The sequence below is a fragment of the Gadus morhua genome, unplaced genomic scaffold (assembly GCF_902167405.1).
Source record: "Gadus morhua unplaced genomic scaffold, gadMor3.0, whole genome shotgun sequence".
Lineage (NCBI taxonomy): Eukaryota > Metazoa > Chordata > Actinopteri > Gadiformes > Gadidae > Gadus > Gadus morhua.
In genome coordinates, this window is record NW_021964151.1 from 172,645 (window position 1) to 196,035 (window position 23,391).

Genomic DNA, 23,391 nt, shown 5'->3' on the forward strand with positions numbered 1-23,391 from the left:
AGTGTTTACTTGAAATTTGGGCCGACGACAGCACTCATCGCAGCTGGACACCACGCTTGGTGATGACGTATTTATCGTATTACGATAAATACGTATGAAGGAGCAATCGTGCCCAGGCCACGGCCTTTGGGAGCAGTGTGACCACGGGCCAGCGGGGGGGGGGGGGGGGGGGAAGGGGGGGAATCTTGCTGAATCTTCCTGCAGCAAGGAACAGGCAAACGGCCCTAGTGTGAGTGGCCCCTGAGAAGTGAGAGATGGGGGAGGGTTGTTGCTCTTGTCTCGTATTGTGATGGGGGGATGGTTACCTGAGATCAAGGGCGTAGGAACCGGGGGGGACGGAGGGGACGTGTCCCCTCCAATTTTCGAGACAGGCGCATTTGTCCCCCCCAAAAATTATACCGCAAAATATATATATATTTTTTTCAACAAGTCCGCAAAATTTTACGACCGTATAGGTCGTTTGTACTGCCACGGATTACGACCCACTGGAGCGTATCAAGCGCCTCTACAGGTCGCGGGAGGTATGCCTATATGACCAACAGGGCATTTGGTGAAATTGTTACGTAGCCATATTAATCGTTATTATCTGAATGGGAAATGCAATATTTTAGGACAGATACACCATTAAACGTGTTTCTAATGACATTTCTAGCGAGAAATGTACATTTTCCTTGCATAATCTTCACTCAGTGAATGTGTATGATCTTTATTAATCTTTATTATCTGAATGGGAAATGCAATATTTTAGGATCGATTCACCGTTAAACGTGTTTCTAATAACATTTCTAGCGAGAAATATACTTTTTACTTGCATAATCTTCAGTCAGTGATTGTGTCTGATCTTTAGTTTTATAGTTATTAGGAAGATTTAATCGGCTCGCTCGCATGTTTCAACGACGTCAGGTTGCGAGGGACGCTGCTTTCGCTACTCGCAGCTCACGTGTTTCCTGTGTTTGTGTTATTAAACCATTACTTTATGTAACTTTTAATGATATTGTAATAACCACAGGCGAGGTATTGAGCGAAGTAAGCTTGATAGCAGGTTTATTGGATTCCACAATCGGACAGGCAGGCACAGCTCCACCGGAAAACTACAACAACCAAAACTCCCGCCCGGAGGGAAACCCCCGGAACCCCCTCTCAGAAGGCCCGCCCCTTCCTCCCAAACCCTGTGACGTGAAACACGTTTATCTGAGAGCCAACCCAGTCGCATTTCAACATGAAATAGCGTGTTAGCACACACACACACACACACACACACACACACACACACACACACACACACACACACACACACACACACACACACACACACACACACACACACACACACACACACACACACAATGCATTTCGCTGCTAAAACAACAACTTGGGCTGCTTCTAGGACATTTTGGGTGGATTTGGAACGGTATGTGGGCAGGACGATTTTTGCAGGCAGGACCTGGCAACCCTGCGCTGTTGCCCGAGGTGCAGAAATGCTCTGGAACAGATCTGGATCCACCATGGCCAAAATAATTGTCATGAATAGCATGAATAGATTCATGCATTATCATTCAACTTGAACATGTGTTTTTACAGTATATAGTGGTGGAGGGATGACGTATGTTGGCCAACCAGGAAGTGAGCGTCGACCTGGGTTTCCCTTGACAAAAAGCCAACGGGTTTTTCCATTGGATTTTGGATTATTGCAGAAAAATTAGCATCTTTGAAGCACCTCCACAAAAACTGAAAATAAATAAATAAATAAAAATAACTGTGCTCCAAAGAACGAAATGTAAACCAATGCATTCTGAATGGGAGTGTTTCTCCGATTTTTCCATGCTACACAGAACGAAATGTAAACCCATGCAAATAAAGACTTCATGGTCATAATAATTTAAATATCATTATTCTCCTCAGTGTGTAGGGTGGTATTCTATTTTTTTCAACGGGGTTGCATCCAGTCGCTTGACCGTCATGGTTGCTATGGTGGTTGCTATCGACCCGCCCCTCTAATCCTTACATGGCTCTAAAAACCACGCGGCAAAGGAGCTGCCGTCCATTGTGTTGTTTTTGTCGTAAAATAGGGTCCGATGGTTAAAAAATAGACAGATATTCCAAGGTATCCTTAAAAGGCAGCTTGGTTGTTTTTATTTTCTGCAGTTTAGACTTCTTCTATAACCTATTTTTGAAAGCAAAACACCAAGCTCAATGATTTAACGAGGCAGGGTTATTTGAAACAATTTATTAAATATATATTTGCGAGAGGTCATTCCTTCTCCTGAGTTTGCTTCCTATTTATGTCTAGTGTACAACCCTACTGTCCACAAGCATCACCCCCCCCCCCCCCCCCTCCCCATATGGATTTGGAGAATTGTTGCCACGTCCCAGTGGTGGAGGTATCATATATATGAAGGAGGGCATTCAATTATACTACAATGATCAATTAGGAGGCCGAAGCCCGAAAGGAAGTGATGCAATAGGTGACTGCAGGTCGACAACATTTAAGTAAGCTGTACTTTGAGGTCTCTTATAGATCAAAGGGGGTCTCAAAGGACCCCCTGTCCTAGAAGCAGCCCAAGTTGTTGTTTTAGCAGCGAAATGCATTGTGTGTGTGTGTGTGTGTGTGTGTGTGTGTGTGTGTGTGTGTGTGTGTGTGTGTGTGTGTGTGTGTGTGTGTGTGTGTGTGTGTGTGTGTACGCTTCAACCTGTGGCTCCAGCCCTACAGGAAATGACTCAGCAAGTGCTCCATCTCGTTGCACCTGCACCCAGCGGCTCGCTTGCAAGATTTTGGCCTGAAGTTCTTCCCAGACCTACACCGTAGCCATCCAACCTGCATATCTGAGAATCAGGCCTCTCTTTAATAATGACAAAAAGTTATGAGAGAAATACACATTAACTTTTGTCTCATAAGCGGCGTGGTGCCGGCTCCTTTTGACCTTTTGACCCCAGACTTCTGGGGGAATAGCTGAATCAATTCATTAGTCAATCAGAAGCATGTAAATATCTTCCCGGAGGTGTGACGGGGCAAACAAGGTGTCCTTCAACATCTACGCTTCCAGGCGATTACAACGATGCCGCACATGAGGATATTCGAACATGTTTAATGGTAGTAATTAGCTGTCGAAATTGGAGGCCTTAATCAATAATGAGCAGCTATTGATTTGCTTCCCGATAGAAATTTGTGAAAAATGACATGTTATTTAGCATCTACACGTTGAGCTGAGTCCAATGACACCAAGAACGACACTCTAGCTAATGGTAACATGTATTTTACATGGTACACCTAGGTCTAGGACATGATCTCGGTGTAGCAAGAGGCCGAGCTTGATCTCATTGGACTCAGCTTAACGTGTAGATGCTAATTAACATGTAATTTGTCAAAAATCTCCACCGGGAAGCAAATCTATAGCTGGTCATTATTGATAAAGGCCTCCAAAATCGACAGCTAATTACTACCCCGAAACATATTCAAATATGATCATGTGTGGCACTGTTGCAATCGTCTCGAAACGTAGATGTCAAAGGACACCTTGTTTGCTCTGTTGCACCACCGGGAAGATATTTTCATACTTCTAATGGATTGATTCATATTTTAAGGTTCTCGGAGTGAGACTTTAAGTGGCTGCAGCAGAAGTGATGAGACGAAAGATGATATCAAGAGATTTATAGAATATTCCCATTCACATTATGATTCTTCGTCGTAACATCCGACCAAACATCCTTTACATTCACAGAGCGAAGATTATGAAAGTCCAGGCTCAGCAAGTGCTCCATCTCGTTGCACCTGCACCCAGCGGCTCGCTTGCAAGATTTTGGCCTGAAGTTCTTCCCAGACCTACACCCATAGCCATCCAACATGCATATCTGAGAATCAGGCCTCTCTTTAATAATGACAAAAAGTTATGAGAGAAACACACATTAACTTTTTGTTATCTCATAAGCGGCGTGGTGCCGGCTCCTTTTGACCTTTTGACCCCCGACTTCAAAAACGTGGCCACAGGCCAGCTGTGTCTACACACCTTTAGCCACAAATGTACACCTCCATCCCACAAAAAATGGGGACTAGAAACTAACCTCTGTCTTACGTACATTTACTGTACTGTTGGAGGTCACGCCCCTTTGCCGACCTTTTCGAGATAGCTAGGGATGCTAAAATGTTTACACACATTTCCCGGGGCCCCGTGTACGACATATCCGAGATTTGGAGTTCTAGCCCTTAGAGAAAAAAAGTTTTCCCAAATGGAGTGTCATTTGGACAAAGCCCCTCAGAAGTGTAGCCTGCAAGACCTAATGGTTCAGAATGTGGTGGAAAAACAGTTTTTGAGATAGGAAGGTCCTACCGCCCTGAAATTTTAATACCTTATTCTAGGGCCTAACTGGGACCTCCGCACCGAAACTTGGCCCGGTCGGACCCCGAGGGCAGGAAGGGGGGGCCTACCCTCGGGGTCTGACCGGGCCAAGTTTCGGGCAGGAAGGGCCCCCCATTCCTGCCCTCGGGGTCCGACCGGGCCAAGTTTCGGAGCGGAGGTCCAAGTTAGGCCCTAGAATAAGGTATTAAAATTTCAGGGCGGTAGGACCTTCCTATCTCAAAAACTGTTTTTCCACCACATTCTGAACCATTAGGTCTTGCAGGCTACACTTCTGAGGGGCTTTGTCCAAATGACACTCCATTTGGGAAAACTTTTTTTCTCTAAGGGCTAGAACTCCAAATCTCGGATATGTCGTTCACGGGGCCCCGGGAAATGTGTGTAAACATTTTAGCATCCCTAGCTATCTCGAAAAGGTCGGCAAAGGGGCGTGACTTCCAACAGTACAGTAATTGTACATAAGACAGAGGTTCGTTTCTAGTCCCCATTTTTTGTGGGATGGAGGTGTACATTTGTGGCTAAAGGTGTGTAGACACAGCTGGCCTGTGGCCACGTTTTTGAAGTCGGGGGTCAAAAGGTCAAAAGGAGCCGGCACCACGCCGCTTATGATAACAAAAAGTTAATGTGTGTTTCTCTCATAACTTTTTGTCATTATTAAAGAGAGGCCTGATTCTCAGATATGCATGTTGGATGGCTAGGGTGTAGGTCTGGACAGAACTTCAGGCCAAAATCTTGCAAGCGAGCCGCTGGGTGAGTTGAAACGAGATGGAGCACTTGCTGAGTCATTTCCTGTAGTGCTGGAGCCACAGGTTGAAGCGTATGCGTCCTTTGAGACCCCCTTTGATATATAAGAGACCCTATACAGCTTACTTAAATGTTGTCGACTCAGTCACCTATTGCATCACTTCCTTTAGGGCTTCGGCCTCCTAATTGATCATTGTAGTAGGCTATAATTGAATGCCCTCTTTCATATATATATGATACCTCCACCACTGGGACGTGGCAACAATTCTCCAAATCCATATGGGGAGGGGGGGATGCTTGTGGACAGTAGGGGTTTACCCTAGACATAAATAGGAAGTAAAATCAGGAGAAGGAATGACCTCTCACAAATATTTATTGAATAAATTGTTTCAAATAACCCTTCCTCATTAAATCAATGAGCTTGGTGTTTTGCTTCCAAAAATTAGTTATAGAAGAAGTCTAAACTGCAGAAAATAAACACATCCAAGCTGCCTTTTAAGGATACCTTGGAATATCTGTCTATTTTTCAACCATCGGACCCTAGTTTACGACAAAAAACAACCCAATTGACGGCAGCTCCTTTGCCGCGTGGTTTTTAGAGCCACGAGTATTAGAGGGGGCGGTCGATAGCAACCACCATAGCAACCATGACGGTCAAGTGACTGGATTCAGCCCCGTTGAAAAAAATAGAATACCTCCCTACACACTCAGTAGTAGCTTAATGATATTTTAATTATTATGACCATGAAGTCTTTATTTGTATGGGTTTACATTTCGTTCTGTGTAGCATGGACAAATCTGAGAAACACTCCCATTCAGAATGCATTGGTTTACATTTCGTTCTTTGGGGCACAGTTATTATTATTATTATTATTATTATTATTTTTCTTTTTCAGTTTTTGTGGAGGTGCTTCAAAGATGCTAATTTTTCTGCAATAATCCAAAATCCAATGGAAAAACCCGTTGGCTTTTTGTCAAGGGAAACCCAGGTCGACGCTCACTTCCGGGTTTGCCAACATACGTCATCCCTCCACCACTATATACTGTAAAAACACATGTTCAAGTTGAATGATAATGCATGAATCTATTCATGCTATTCATGACAATTATTTTGGCCATGGTGGATCCAGATCTGCTCCGGAGCATTTCTTCACCTCGGGCAACAGCGCAGGGTTGCCAGGTCCTGCCTGCAAAAAACGTCCTGCCCACATACCGTTCAAAATCCACCCAAAATGTCCGAGAAGCAGCCCAAGTTGTTGTTTTAGCAGCGAAATGCATTGTGTGTGCGTGTGTGCGTGCGTGCGTGTGTGCGTGTGTGCGTGTGTGCGTGTGTGTGTGTGTGTGCTTAGCACGCTATTTTATGTTGAAATGCGACGTAATCCAGTGTTCACGAAAACGTACACTGTCAACGTATGCTTTTGGCTACTGGGTTGGCTCTCAGATAAACGGGTTTCTAACAAGATGATATTTTAGCGTCACAGGGTTTGGGAGGAAGGTGCGGGCCTTCTGAGAGGGGGTTCCGGGGGTTTCCTTCCGGGCGGGAGTTTTGGTTGTTGTAGTTTTCCGGTGGAGCTGTGCCTGCCTGTCCGATTGTGGAATCCAATAAACCTGCTATCAAGCTTACTTCGCTCAATACCTCGCCTGTGGTTATTACAATATCATTAAAAGTTACATAAAGTAACGGTTTAATAACACAAACGCAGGAAACACGTGAGCTCCTAGTTTAGCGAAAGCAGCGTCCCCAACCTGACGTCGTTGAAACATGCGAGCGAGACGATTAAATCTTCCTAATAACTTTAAAACTAAAGATCAGACACAATCACTGAATGAAGATTATGCAAGTAAAAAGTATATTTCTTGCTAGAAATGTTATTAGAAACACGTTTAACGCTGAATCGATCCTAAAATATTGCATTTCCCATTCAGATAATAAAGATCATACACATTCACTGACTGAAGATTATGCAAGGAAAATGTAAATTTCTCGCTAGAAATGTCATTAGAAACTCGTTTAATTGTGTATCTGTCCTAAAATATTGCATTTCCCATTCAGATAATAACGATGAATATGGCTACGCGCGTCCCGAGCAACCACGAGCGTCCACGAGCGGCCCCGAGACTTCAGAATGTCGTTATTTGCATGACCGCTAGAGGCGCTAAATACGCTCCAGTGGGTCGTAATTTGGGGCGGTACAAACGACCTATGCCGTCGTATTTTCTAGGAGGACAGGCTGATTTTTTTTATATTTTACTCGCTTTTATTTTGAAAGCGCAATACAGCGTCTTGTCACCTGCCACATGTATGGCAGCGCGTAGGGTTGGGGGCGGTTGGAAGTTCAGGCTAAGGACTTCAGGCTGGAAACGCCTTCGAATCGCTGCCTAGAAGAATAGTTGCCTGCTTTCCATCGGGGACGTAAGCGCCGCTGTCACCGCTGCTGATCGCTGCCAGCCTGCAACTCTAATCACGTGATCTCGTGATCTCGCGTGAATACGGCTGTCTCGCAAGACAGCCATAAGCTGCCGCATCCCATCAACGGCTCAGACTGTTTGAGATGCGGGTGTCTGCAGCTAACGCAACAGGTTAGAGCTGTTAAAATGAAAAGACGGCAGTAGAATAGCAGAGAAGTTTTAGTGTCCTCCGCAGGCTCAAAACCTGGCTCCGGTCCACAATGTCTCAAAACAGACTCAACCATGTTGCTGTCTGTCATGTCCATCAGGATAGACTTGACTTACTGACAAGAAGTCAATTTGCAAGCATTTCGTGGCGGCAAATGACAGGAGAAGAAAACATTTTGGCTCTTTTGCCTAGGCCATAGTTTTTCAACCTTTTGTGTGTCACGGCACGTTTGACACTGTTGGATTACACTACAGTGCTATCTAGCTTTTATTTGTATCAGTTCTACACACTAATTTACATTTATCAGTTCATTACATCCATTCTAATGTCGTTTTCGTTTGCCTTCACACACCAATCAGTTAGTGGAAATGTTCGAATAATATCACATAGGCCTACTCGAGATTAAAAACAAGTTACATTTACGTTTACATTTAGGGCATTTAGCAGCCGCTTTTATCCAAAGCTACTTACAATAAGTACATTTGTCATAAGAAGTGCATCAATATATCGCTGTCGGTACAGAAAGGATGTTGATAGAACCGTTGGTGTATATGTTAAAATTATTGATGCTGTTTTTCCCTTTAACCTTAACCTTTGCCTGTGTGTTCATTGAGGCATAAGATAGGCTACAACTAAGAAAAGAAAAGGTATTCAGAAAATACGAATTCAAATTTAGATCAATATTTTTCACATGTTATTTATCAGTCTACAAAACTGTATGATAAGGCCTGCAATTAAATAATTGATTTGATATGTATCAGTTCAATACTGCCATTCAAAATGTGTTTTCCTTTACAAATGTATATTTTTAGAATAATAAAATACATTTGTGAATGTTTTGCAGTGTAGTTCATTTATGACATATTTCTCTTCGAACCATCAATGAATCTGTCAGGTTTCCGATATGTGTCCCCTCCAATGTTAAACACGTTCCTACGCCCCTGCCTGAGATACTATCTAGATACTATCAAACTAGCAGGTTTATTATTTTGAATTCGAATAAATTGCTCTGATCATAATAAAATACTAATTTAACTATAGAGATACAGTAGGATTTTGTTACAATACCATTTTGTTTCAAATCGCCACATTATATACTGCTTTAGGGAGGGGGGGGGGGGATGTGGAATGTATTTACATACTTTATGCTACTTAGGGTGCACTCACACCAACGCCGTTGGCAGTTTTCACACCTAACTGTCTCAACTGGCCCCATTGTTCTCTGGCCTGCACTCACACTAGGCCAGGGGTCTTCAATTAAAATTGAACAAGGTCCAGTTACTAAAAATTCCTTCTAAGAAAGGTCCGAACCTACCACGTCCTAATAGCCTTCTTTTGTCAAATACAATCAACACGGCATATTACCTTATATTTTCAGATGTATTTATTTTCAATTTCCAAATAGCTTACTTTTAACCATGAAAAACGACTAAGTCAAAGTAACGCATATTAACATTTAAAGTAAACAAAACAGGTACATTAGGCCTGCAATTCAAGTAAACATAAAAAGTGCATAAGGCCTACATGTGAAGTAAGCAGAACAGGAACACCAGGCCTTCATTTCAAATAAACACAAAAAGAGCATTAGGCCTTCATTTCAAGTAAGCAAAACAGTGTCTCAAGTGGTGTTAGACCCAACAGGTCCTCACAGATCTTTCTTGTCTTGATGAAACAATCGCACATAAACCAATCGCACATAAACCAAGGATGGGGCACTCTGAACAGCCGCATGAAGCTGTGACAGTGCGTCATCTGATAACATTTCGGATTTTCTGGTTGTCGTTGCAGCTCACATTGGGATTTGCTTTATTTTTTTCACACAATTCATCCCTTTGTTTACCTTCAAATAACGTCTCGGCAGCGGCGTTCAAGCACTCCTTCACAACAGTCGTGTGAAGGAGTGCTTGATAAACAGTCAATTTATCACGGTTCAATCCATCAACAATCGCTGTTCCCTGCACTTGAACCGCCTTAAAGTTATCATCTGTCTTTTTGATGGAGTTACCTACAGCATATGTCAGAACCTGCACAATAGTATAAAGACCAAAGAAAGTTTGATGTGTTGAATTTTGTTTTTAATTTTGTGCTGTTAAACAGAAAAGATGGTCCCCACTTGGATTGTACAGAATGACAGAAGTCCCCTCTTTGCCTGTACAAAATGAAACTGGTCCCCTGTTAAATGGTATGGAGCGACACTTACACTCCAGCATTTATGTATTCATTAGGGTAGAAAAAAATTGTTAACTGCTTTCTCTATAGTAAAAAATAAGTAATTTGCCATAGAGCCTTCACACAGTTCCTCCATAGTTCATAAGAGACATTTTGTCCTGAGAAAAAAAAATGTATACATAACAGGGCTAACTAGGGCTGTCAATCAATTAAAATATTTTATCGTGATTAATCGCATTATTGTCCATATTTAACTTGCAAATTGCCAATTAATTGCACATTTTTTAACCATTCTAAATATATCTTAAAAGATGATTATTGATTATTGATGAGGATTACATTTATTCTTTTCCACACTTCATGAATGGATCCATGCAGGAGTGTGAGGGTCGCCCCATACCATTTAACAGGGGACTTCTGTCATGTTGTACAATCCAAGTGGGGACCATCTTTTCATATTTTAGAGCCGATGTTTGTCTGTTCTTTGAATGTGAACTTATGTTTTTTCCGCTCTAAAAGCTTTTCTAAATTATATTTTTCCACAATATCATGACTTCAGTTTTAACTACCACAATTTATCACGGTTCAATCAAGCAACAATCGCTGTTCCCTGCACTTGAACATCCTTAAAGCTATCACCTGTCTTTTTGACGGAGTTATCTACAGCATATGTCGGAACCTGCACAATAGTATACAGACCATTCAAGAAAGTTTACAGTTTTTCTCAGTCGCTTTGGTTAATTTCTCAGATCAGAATTGAAATTCTCAAAACTACCTGTTCAATTTTCACATCAGTGTGTCACTTGTGCACATGAAAAAAACATTTATTAAAACACCCTTAAACATTTATTTGAAAACGTTGCGAATGCTTTGGTACATCCATGCACATGATTATGTACAATTCTCTGCTCTTTCCTACATTATCAATTGCTTATGTCATGTTGATCAAAATGTATTGTAATGGTCTCTATGGAAGAGTCTCACCCCCACAACATTTAGGTATTAGTTTATTGCATAAGTCTTTGCATGCAAAATGGTTGAACAAGTTGTCATAATATGTCAAGCATATTTCTATACATTTCTATACACTGGCCTTAGACTCTTTTTTTTGTTCTTTTTTCTAAATCTATCCTGAATTGGTCAATTGCTACCAGTTGAATCTTGCCTTTCTCTAAAGAAGGGAAATGTGTGAAGTGTTAGTTCAACCAACGATCAACCAATAGCTCAAAGGTGCATCTCCTGAACAATGAACTGGCAAGTATATAGCTGGAGCACAACACAATGTTACAGTAAATTGTCTGAGAATTTGTGGCCCAACACACAGGAACGTCAGGAGTTGTAGGATGACTGCACTATAATTCCGACAGCAATGCATGTACAGTTTTCCCTAAGGAGATTTTCCTATGTTCACATTTCTAGCAATGACATGGTCTGTCAACAAATTGCAGTACAAACAGTCAAAGCGTAAATGTGAATCTTGTCCAGTCTCTTGCAATCAATCTCCCACATACACTAAGGTGTAACTTACAATTTACAATAATTGTCTTCAAAACTTTAGGCATAGTTTACATCAGATTATCCCTCAAGAGTACACTGTTATATTGACAACATGACTAAGCAATTTGACTGTCTTATCCGTAGACAATGACGCAAGGACTTGTCATTCTGATGGCACTGACATGTTCATTGAACTTTTGAGAGATGAGCTAAGGATTTTGAGCAAGAGACTGGCTTTTGCAGGTAATCCATGGTGTTTTGCTATTTGAACGCATTGTTTTGAGAAATGCACTTACTGCTTTGCAAATTTCATTTCTGATCTGAGAAATGTACCAAAGCGACTGAGAAAAACTGTAATGTGTAGAATTTTGTTTTTAAATTTGTGCTGTTACAGTTTTTCTCAGTCGCTTTGGTTCATTTCTCAGATCAGAATTGAAATTCTCAAAACTACCTGTTCAATTTTCACATCAGTGTGTCACTTGTGCACATGAAAAAAACAGTTTCTCATTTATTTGAACACGTTGCGTATGCTTTGGTACATCCATGCACATGATTATGTGCAATTCTCTGCTCTTTCCTACATTATCAATTGCTTATGTCATGTTGATCAAAATGTATTGTAATGGTCTCTATAGAAGAGTCTCACCCCCACAACATTTAGGTATTAGTTCATTGCATAAGTCTTTACATGCAAAATGGTTGAACAAGTTGTCATAATATGTCAAGCATATTTCTATACACTGGCCTTAGACTCTTTTTTTTGTTCTTTTTTCTAAATCTATCCTGAATTGGTCAATTGCTACCAGTTGAATCTTGCCTTTCTCTAAAGAAGGGAAATGTGTGAAGTGTTAGTTCAACCAACGATCAACCAATAGCTCAAAGGTGCATCTCCTGAACCATGAACTGGCAAGTATATATATAGCTGGAGCACAACACAATGTTACAGTAAATTGTCTGAGAATTTGTGGCCCAACAGACAGGAACGTCAGGAGTTGTATGATGACTGCACTGTAATTCCGACAGCAATGCATGTACAGTTTTCCCCAAGGAGATTTTCCTATGTTCACATTTCTAGCAATGACATGGTCTGTCAACAAATTGCAGTACAAACAGTCAAAGCGTAAATGTGAATCTTTTCCAGTCTCTTGCAATCAATCTCCCACATACACTAAGGTGTAACTTACAATTTACAATAATTGTCTTCAAAACTTTAGCCATAGTTTACATCAGATTATCCCTCAAGAGTACACTGTTATATTGACAACATGACTAAGCAATTTGACAGTCTTATATGTAGACAATGACGCAAGGACTTGTCATTCTGATGGCACTGACATGTTCATTGAAACAGATATTTACTTTTGAGAGATGAACTAAGGATTTTGAGCAAGAGACTGGCTTTTGCAGGTAATCCATGGTGTTTTGCTATTTGAACGCATTGTTTTGAGAAATGCACTTGCTGCTTTTCAAATTTCATTTCTGATCTGAGAAATGTACCAAAGCGACTGAGAAAAACTGTAAACAGAAAAGATGGTCCCCACTTGGAATGTACAGAATGACAGAAGTCCCCTCTTTGCCTGTACAAAATGACACTGGTCCCCTGTTAAAAGGTATGGAGCGACACTTACACTCCAGCATTTATGTATACATATGGGTTGGAAAAAAATGGTTGACTGCTTTCTCTATCGCAAAAAAAATAATAATTTGGACAGTTTAGACAGTTCTTCCATAGTTCAAAAGAGACATTTTGTCATGAGATAAAAAACGTTTATATAACAGGGCTAACTAGGGCTGTCAATTAATTAAAATATTTAATCGTGATTAATCGCATTATTGTCCATATTTAACTTGCAAATTGCAAATTAATCGCAAATTTTTTAACCCTTCTAAATATATCTTAAAAGATGATCATAGATTATTGATGAGGATTCCATTTTTTCTTTTCCACACTTCATGAATAGATACATGCAGGAGTGTGAGGGTCGCCCCGTACCATTTAACAGGGGACTTCTGTCGTGTTTTACAATCCAAGTGGGGACCATCTTTTATATTTTAGAGCACAAAGTTTGTCTGTTCTTTGAATGTGAATTTATGTATGGGACAGTTTTTTCTAGATTATATTTTTCCACAATAACATGACTTCAGTTTTAACTACCACAATTTATCACGTTTCAATCAATCAACAATCGCTGTTCCCTGCACTTGAACCGCCTTAAAACTATCATCTGTCTTTTTGATGGAGTTACCTACAGCATATGTCAGAACCTGCACAATAGTATACAGACCATCAAAGAAAGTTTGATGTGTAGAATTTTGTTTTTAACTTTGTGCCGTCAAACAGAAAAAATGGTCCCCACTTGGATTGTACAGAATGACAGAAGTCCCCTCTTTGCCTGTACAAAATGACACTGGTCCCCTGTTCAATGGTATGGAGCGACACTTACACTCCAGCATTTATGTATTCATTAGGTTAGAAAAAAATTGTTAACTGCTTTCTCTATAGTAAAAAATAAATAATTTGCCATAGAGCCTTTAGACAGTTCTTCCATAGTTCATAAGAGACTTTTTTTCGTGAAAAAAAAGACGTATAGATAACAGGGCTAACTAGGGCTGTCAATCAATAAAAATAATTAATGATTAATCGCATTATTGTCCATATTTATCTTGCAAATTGCAAATTAAACGCACATCTTTTAACCCTTCTAAATATATCTTAAAAGATGTTTCTGATTATTGATGAGGATTACATTTATTCTTTTCCACACATGAATAGATCCATGCAGGAGTGTGAGGGTCGCTCCATACCATTTAACAGGGGACTTGTCATGTCATGTTTTACAATCCAAATGGGGACCATCTTTTATATTTTCCCATGTAAACGCACTGACAGAAGCAACAGTTGCAGTTGGCAAACACTCATTGAGTGAAACAATAGGCACAGACAGCTCCCTTGCTGCAGTGAATGGAGTCCCCTCTTTGATATGTAAATATCGCTTAAGTATTCAAGTCCCCTCTTGGCAACTTCTTTAAAATAAATAAAAAAACCACATTTGAAGTTATATTATGACAAAATAACTTAAAACTAAACTCTGTATTATGTTTTTGTATTTTTTAAATGACCAGAAATAGAGGTCCACACTTGGTCGATGAAAACCGATAGTCCCCTGTTGGTATGGTAAACGTGTATGTGTGTGTGTGTGTGTGTGTGCCCAACCCCCCACACAGGCTGTCCCTCTCAGAAAAGGTGGACCTGAAGAAGTCACGCTTCTTCACGGTCCCTCACGACGGAGGCTCTGTCGTGACCTCGCCCGTCAGCTCCTCCACGTCCAGAGACAGGTGTGTGTGTGTGTGTGTGTGTGTGTGTGTGTGTGTGTGTGTGTGTGTGTGTGTGTGTGTGTGTGTGTGTGTGTGTGTGTGTGTGTGTGTGTTTGGAGTTGTCAGGCGGCCCCTGCCTGGGAAGTATCACTTAAGAGGCCATAAAAGTATTGGGGAAAGGCTCCTAATTCTCTCTCTCTCTCTCTCTCTCTCTCGCTCTCTCGCTCTCTCTCTCTCTCTCTCTCTCGCTCTCTCTCTCTCGTCACAGGTGGGCGTGTCCCCCTAGATGTGTAACGGATAGATGAGCAGCGTTTCCTACAGTCCGCTGGGTAGGCTGGTAGACTGATCTATCCAGAGCACATATCGGAGGACACGCCCACTTCTGATGTCACTAAAACACAGGAAAAGACAGGTTTTAAAAAAGTTTTTTTATAGAAATGAAAATAAATAAATAGAAAGTCTTTCAGAATGTGAATTACTGTTATTCCATCTTATGAGTGACTTGCTGAGGCTGCACACCTGGGCTGGGTCTGATTGGACTCTGGGGCTGGGGGAGGGTGACCACCTGTTGACCGCCTCAGCGTCTCTGTGACGGTTGGACACACACACACACACACACTCACACACACACACACACACACACACATGAAGGGTGGGCTGGGAGGGTGAGGGGGGTGACGAGGGGGGGGTGAGGGTGATCGGGTGGGGGTGAGGGGGGGGGTGTGATGGAGGGAGGATGAGGGGGGCGACGAGGGGGGGTGAGGGTGATGGGGTGGGGGTGTGATGGAGGGAGGGTGAGGGGGGGTGATGAGGAGGGGTGAGGGTGATGGGGTGGGGGTGCGGGGGGGAAGGGTGAAGGAGGGGGCTGATGGGGGGGTGTCATGGAGGGAGGGTGACTAATGCCGCGTTTCCACTGCAGGGTGCGGTACGGTTCGGTTCGCCTCAGTCCGGTAGGGAGGGGGCGGTATAGCCCAGCTCAGTTCCGAGGTTGCGTTTCCACCGCCGACAGTACCCTTTGTGGTAGGCCGGATGTCGATCGCCGCGGCAGCTACGTAAACATCGTAAACAACGTCTTCCTCCCCAAGAATGGAGACGAACGTCTCCACTTCCTTGTTCGCCCAAGCAAGCGTTTTACGTGACATGTTAATTGTAAAGAATAATACCTCGAGGCTACTGTTTGTTTGTTTTTATCCCCACATCGCCCGGAAGTGATGATTCTGTCGACCAATCAACGGAGGGGGTATTTAGCTAGAATTTCCCGGGACCCTTTCAGGCGTCTCGTCTCGTTTTCAGTACCCCAACGGTGGAGTACTGAAAACGAGGCCTAAACGGGTACAGCTAAGTCCGGGTCACGCCCACTTTTGGCGGTGGAAACGCAACCCGCGCGGAACCGATCCGTTCCGCACCCTGCAGTGGAAACGCGGCATAAGCATCTCTGTGTCGGTTGTAGACACACAAACACACACACACACATACACACATACACACATACACACACACAAACAAGAAGGGTGCGTGAGGTGGGCTGGGGGAGGGAGGGGGAGTGAGTGTGAGGGGGGTGAGGTTCAGAGGAGGGTGGGGATTGAGGGGGAGGGGGATGAGGTTGACGGGGGGTAAGGGGGATGGGGGGGGTGAGGTTTGGTGGGGGTCTGAGGGCGGGGGAAGGGGGGCGGGGGAGGGGGGTGAGGCTGAGGGGGGGTAATCACTGCTCCCCGGTTGTCCCAGGTCTTACCGTTTTCCTCGAAACACACAAAAGATGGAACTATGCACACAATTCTGAAAACTTGAAGCTCATGATTCAACTACAAGACTCTATTCCATTGTTTTCACGCATAAAGAAATTCTAAATCACATTTTTGCCAAACTCGAAGCACAAATCTCCTCATTGAGCCCACTTGGTTCACCTGGAGACCACTGGCCTTCAGAACGCCACGCCCAATTACCAATTGGTCTCACTCACTGTACAGACTGATGTACATGTACATCTGTTTCACCTCATTTATATTCTTCTTTATATTTTTTATTGGCCTACAAAAAGCTTTTTTTGCAGTCAGTTCAGCTGAACATTTACTGTATTACAGTAACCAATAAATATTTGCTTTGTTACCTTTTTGTACTTGTGCACTGATTTCATCATTACATCCCCCGAAAGACAGTCTAAACATATTCTTACCGTAAGGTTTTTCATTGTACTGCACTGTGAGTTTTGCCAAAATAGGTAACATTGGTGTATTTTCAGAACTCCAACAATGTTGCAGTATCAACTATAGGTGTACAGTACGACTCTGTGGGATTGTGAGTTTAACCCATTGGAGCTCATTGGATAGACAAATATGCATTGGTTCCTATTCTGCTACGATTGTGTCGATGCAATATTTATATTCTGCTCCTCCTCCTCCTCTTCCTCCTCCTCCTCCTGCTCCTCCTCCTCCTCCTCCTCCTCTTCCTCCTCCTCCTCCTGCTCCTCCTCCTCCTCCTCCTCCTCCTCTTCCTCCTCCTCCTCGCCTCCACCTCCTCCTCTTCCTCCTCTTCCTGCTCCTCCTGCTCCTCCTGCTCCTCCTCCTCCTGCCCCACCTCTTCCTCCTGCTCCTCCTCCTCCTCCTGCCCCACCTCCTCCTCCTCCTCCTCCTCCTCCTCCTCCTCCTCCTCCTCCTCCTCCTCCTCCTCCTCCTCCTGCCCTTCTTCCTCCTCCTGCTCCTCCTCCTCCTCCTGCCCTTCTTCCTCCTCCTGCTCCTCCTCCTCCTCCTCCCCCTCCTCCCCTCCTCCTCCTCCTCCTCCTCTACCTCCTGCTGCTCCTCCTCCTCCTCCTCCTCTACCTCCTCCTCCACCTCCTCCTCCTCCTCCTCCTCCTCCTCCTCCTCTTCCTCTTCCTCTTCCTCCTCCTCCTCCTCCTGCTCTCTCTGTCTAATTATGTCATTACCTTACACACAAATGGCGACGACGTGCTAATGACTCATGGCTACTGCGGAGGTTGATCCAGTTGAAGATAAGTCGGTTCAAACTGATCAACCCTGTCTCATCAAAATTACGTTCCCAGAGAACTATTCTGCATTCTCAATTACGTTTGGCAAAAAAATTATTTTGTCTGTGATTACGTTTTATTGAACGTATCGCAAATACGTTCGGTCTCAGCCTATTTTTTGCCATTTATTTACTTCTAGGATTATGTTTGCTTGAAACGTATCCCAGATATGTTGAATGTCAACGTGTAGCACATTATTGTCATTAAGGCATATTTCCCTTTCGGGGAACGTTTCATTTAACGTATTTAGTCTGAAACACGTATCTTGGCCGGGAATACGTTTTATTGAACAACCAACAAGGTTATAAAATACATAAATTCCTTGTTATATAGCCTACAATACATGAATTATAATTATTTGACAACTTCCCATCAGTGCCAGTACGGCGAAGGTGACGGTGATGCAGGGTTGCGAGCTTCACGGGTTGTTTTAAAAACGGATTCGCGGGTGTAAACCTGAAAGGCGCGGGTCAAGGTTTTCTTGGGTATTTCAAAACTGTAACGTACTGGCTCTAGGTACGCCACATAGAAGGGGAGACCACGCAAATTTCAATCATAATAAGGACATTTATTAAACAACTAGACAACAACGGCTGCCAACGGCTGCCAGATCATTAACCTTATATAAGTGTGGTGTAAGTCAGTGTAATGGAAGAACTCAAGATGTGGTGTGGATCAGTATAGGAGCATTCTACTAAACACAGCAGAAGCCAAAACCCACAAGGAGGAGAGAGCCCCCCATGTTGGATCCGTATAGCCTTTTATCCTCCAGCCAATCACACGCCCCTGAGCAGAGACAAGGAGAACACCAATAATCCAATCTGCCCGTGGGCGGGGTTAGCGGGGCCGTCACAAGCCTACCTGGCCCCGCCCCCCTTCTGCCTCCACCACAGACCGGGCCCTCATCATGGTTTTTATCCTCTTCCCCTAGCCCCCATCCTAACCTCTCCCTCACCTGACCCTGACCTTAACCCCGCCCCCCCTGGTCCTAAACATAACCCCTCCCACCCCCCACCCTAACCCCAACCCCCTCCCTCACCTGGCCCTTACCCTAACCCCGCCCCCCCTGGTCCTAAACCTAACCCCTCCCACCTCCCACCCTAACCCCAACCCCCTCCCTTACCTAGCCCTCACCCTAACCCCACCCCCTCTGGCCCTAAACATAACCTCTCCCACCCCTTATCCTAACCCTAACCTCCTCCCTCACCTGACCCTAAACCTAACCCGGGTCCCCCCCTGATCCTAAACATAACCCCTCCCACCCCTGACCCTAACCCCCCTCCCCCATCTGATCCCCATCCCAGCCCCCGCCCCCCCACAAAGGATCCCCCTTCTTTCTTTTTTCATACCACATGTGTGTTTTTACTCTGGCCCCGCCCCAGCCCCAGGGCCCCCCCTCCGTCCCCCCATTTTTTATTTTTCATATCATGTATGTGTGTTCATTCTGCCCCCCCACCCCAGCCCCAGGGCCCCCCCTCCGTCCCCCTATTTTTTATTTTTCATACATATATATATGTATATTATTATTAATAACAATATTATATTAATATGATCTTCCACTGAACCCACTGTTATTATTTGGTATTTTTTGTTATATGCCCCGTGCCCCCCTTCCCTGTCATCCTTTTATTTACTTATTCCTCATCCCCCACTCACCTGCTGCCCCTCTTCCTTTAATATATCTTTAATGCATTAACCCTGTTTAAACGAACACAATATTTACTTTTATTGTTCGGCGTCACTTTGCACCCCCTGTTGGTGACCCAGATTAACGCCAGCGCCACGGCTTTCCATGCTCCATCTCCTGGATGTTTGGTGGTATTGCAACGTTAAAGTAAAATAACATCAAAACGTTTTTATAACGATCTAATTCGACCTTATTATCGGCCCCACTTGTAATTATATTTGTATTCACCCTCCCAGCTCCCCATTGCCCTTTCCCTCGACTCCTCCCTTCATCCAGGCCCTTGCTTTTATTTAATTTCATTAGTTTTCATCCTTTATCCATGTCCCGTGTCCCCCATTCCATTATTGTTTTGCGTCACTTTGCACCCCCTGTCGGTGACCCAGACTAACACCAACGCCACGGCTTTCCATGCTCCATCTCCTGTTTGTTTGATGGTATTGCAACGGAAAAATGCAACATTATAAAAACGGTTTTATAACGGTCTAATTTGACCTTATTACCGTCCCCACTTGTAATTACAATTTGATTCACCCTCCCGACTCCCCTTTGACCTTTCCCTCGGCTCCTTCTTCCATCCAGGCCCATATTTTTATTTATTTTTATCCTTTATCTGTGTCCCGCAGAGATGGGGGGACTCGAGTCAAAGACTTGACTCGAGTCCGACTCGAGTCGCCAGTTTTGCGACTTGTGACTTGCTTGACCAACACTAACGAAAGACTTGACTTGACTTTGACTTGCCCCTTCCTGACTTGTGACTTGACTTGACTTGAGTCATGTGACTTGCCAAGTCATTGCAGTCTTGTTAAATATTTTAAATAATAATAATAAAAAAAATATTAGATGAACATTGTTTTATTGTGCGCGAGTGCTCCTGACCTGCAACCTGGCAACCCGCCCTCTTCCACGCAACGTGACATTCCCTTACTCTGCCTGGCCCGCCCAGAGACGTTGGCCCGCCAATGAGACTCGACCGTGCGAGCGCCACGTGTGTGTGTGAATACACACACTGTAACACAAGTGTTTCTTGTCGGTTCTTTGACGTGTCTTGTATTTCCACAACGAGACTGTCGTGGGGGTTATCTGAGCCATGGTTGAGAAGGAATTGGGGGAAAGGAACTTTGGTTTGACTCGCTGAAGTACATGAACTGCGACATGCCGCCGGTTGCCGCGAGGCACCATCGCCCGGCAGCGGGCAGCCGGCAGCAGGCAGCGCGCAGTTCAGTCGACTTCAGGTTGATGTGAAAGTGGAAGAACCAGAGACGTCGCAGAACCCGACAAAGTCGTTTGTGATTCATAATATCGTCTGGAGGCGCACACAATATGTTATATGATATAGATATCTATGTATTATATGATATTATTTAGATATAGAGCTCAAGGACTGTAACGCAAGTGTTGTACACTTCCTTGTTATTTGGATAACCGTTCTGCTGTTGGTGTGATGGCGTGTTATGCGCCATCACACCAAGACCCCATCGGTCACAACTCAGTGCAAAAGTTTTGACAAATTTGATTTTTTGCAAGTGTAATGGACATTTGTAATGGCTCACAACTGTCAGTTGTTCTGATGAACATGTTCTGATGTTCACCCCTCTTTTTGTCAACGCACTCAAACAGCGTTAGGTCTTTAATCAGATTTAAACCCAGCTGTATAGGTTGTCAATGGCAGCACATAGAACTCAGGAGATTTCAAGCCTCAGCGATATAGTTTAACCTTCCATAACCTTATTTTTTTGTCGCAACTTGGTCAGAATCGTTGAAAACGCCATTTATAACACGTGCACCTGGAATTGTGTGAAAAGACAAATAGGCTTTATTATATGATTAAATTGGCCAGCTGGTATGGTAACATAGTTAAAACGTATGATTTTTTGCAAGTGTAATGGCCATTTGTAAATGGCTCACAACTGTCAGTTGTTCTGATGAACATGTTCTGATGTTCACCCCCCCCCCCCCCCTCTCTCTCTCTCTCTCTCTCTCTCTCTCTCTCTCTCTCTCTCTCTCTCTCTCTCTCTCTCTCTCTCTCTCTCTCTCACACACACACACACATCACACACATCACACACACACAAATAAAAAGCTGTTTGAGATTCATTCATGTTGAGCTGATTCATTACGTAACTTATCTTCTTACATTTAAAAAAAAATGACTCTGAAAAACAGGTTTGATGAAATACAGACATTTGAAAAAAACGAATTTGATAATGACTTGACTTGACTTGACTTGATGATGAGACTTGACTTGACTTGCTTGACTAAAGCTGTGCTTGGACTTGACTTGCTTGATCCTCCTTACTGACGACTTGGACTTACTTGAGACTTGAGGGCTAAGACTTGCGACTGACTTGAGACTTGCATGTATGGGACTTACTCCCATCTCTGGTGTCCCGTGCCCCCCATTCCATGCCTCCTACTCACTTATCCCCTTTCCCCCACTTACCTGCTGCTCCCTCTTCTTTTATGTTTACATACATTTTTTCAAATGCATATATACATGTAAAAATCTATGTTTTTAATGTATGAACCCGCATCACGGTCGCATTAATGTACAGTTTGCCTTTTATGTTTTTGTATATTTTTTTACCCTTGGATTGTATCACCTTGACCCCCAGACTGCAATAATTCGATACAACGGTATTATTTTATTGTGTTTTTAATTATTTCTATTACGGCCGTCATCTCTGCTTCCTTAACACCACCCGGTTTAAGGCAACTTAGCAGCCCCTGCTGGCGGCTCCGGTTGGTGCAGACACCACGATCCTCCGGGCTCCACCTGCTGGTGACCTGGAGAAACACAGCAAAAGTGATATAATGTTGCATTCCTTCAGCATTACTTTTGAAATTCGACCCCCTGATTGGCCCAAATACAAACTTTAAAGTTGTTTACCCTCCTGACCCCTCATTGGCTCTTCACCTGACCCCCCCATTGGCTTTTCATGTTTAAATTTGAAATTGTTTTGATGCCCTGGCCCCCTATTGGATAATAATAATAATAATACATTTAATTTAGAGGCGCCTTTCAAGACACCCAAGGTCACCTTACAGAGCATATAGTCATCATTCAAAACTATGTAAAACAGACTAGGAATAAAAGGAAAACAGAGGTTAAACATGAAGAATAATAATAATTAATAACACTCAAAGACGCCTAAAGTGAAGGGGGGACCTCACTAACCACCACCAATATGTAGCACCCACTTGGGTGATGCACGGCAGCCAATCGGTGCCAGAACGCTCACTACACACCAGCTTGAGGTGGAGAGTTAGGGATGAGGTGGAGAGTGAGGGAAAATAACATTTAAACACTATCGACCATATTTAAACACTATCGATCACATTTAAACAATATCGACCACATGTAAACACTATCGACCACATTTAAACACTATGGACCACATGTAAACCCTATCGACCACATGTAAACACTATCGCCCACATTTAAACACCATCACCAACATTTAAACACTATGGACCACACGTAAACCCTATCGACCACATTTAAACACTATCGCCCACATTTAAACACTATGGACCACATTTAAACACTATGGACCACATTTAAACCCTATCGACCACATGTAAACCCTATCGACCATATATAAACACTATCGACCACATTTAAACATGTAAACCCTATCGACCACATTTAAACCCTATCGACCACATTTAAACACTATCGACCACAATTAAACACTATCGACCACATTTAAACATGTAAACCCTATCGACCACATTTAAACACTATCGACCACATTTAAACATGTAAACCCTATCGACCACATTTAAACATGTAAACCCCTCTCGACCATATTCAAACACTATCGACCACATTTAAACTAACGACCACATTTAAATGATCGACCATATTTAAACACTATCGACCACATTTAAACACTATCGACCATATTTAAACACTATCGACCACATTCAAACCCTATCGACCACATTTAAACCCTATCGACCACATTTAAACCCTATCAACCATATT

General features: G+C 43.2%; 1 protein-coding gene across 1 annotated transcript in view; it reads left to right on the forward strand.

The window, feature by feature from the left end:
* LOC115539381 (E3 ubiquitin/ISG15 ligase TRIM25-like) overlaps window positions 1-18,675 on the forward strand; it is a 58,413-nt gene extending 39,738 nt beyond the window's left edge. Inside the window, exons 4-5 of the mRNA XM_030350404.1 lie at window positions 14,605-14,715; window positions 18,648-18,675. Coding sequence (XP_030206264.1) covers window positions 14,605-14,715; window positions 18,648-18,675 — 139 coding nt within the window. The remainder of the gene's footprint in view (window positions 1-14,604; window positions 14,716-18,647) is intronic.
* Window positions 18,676-23,391: the final 4,716 nt, after the last annotated feature.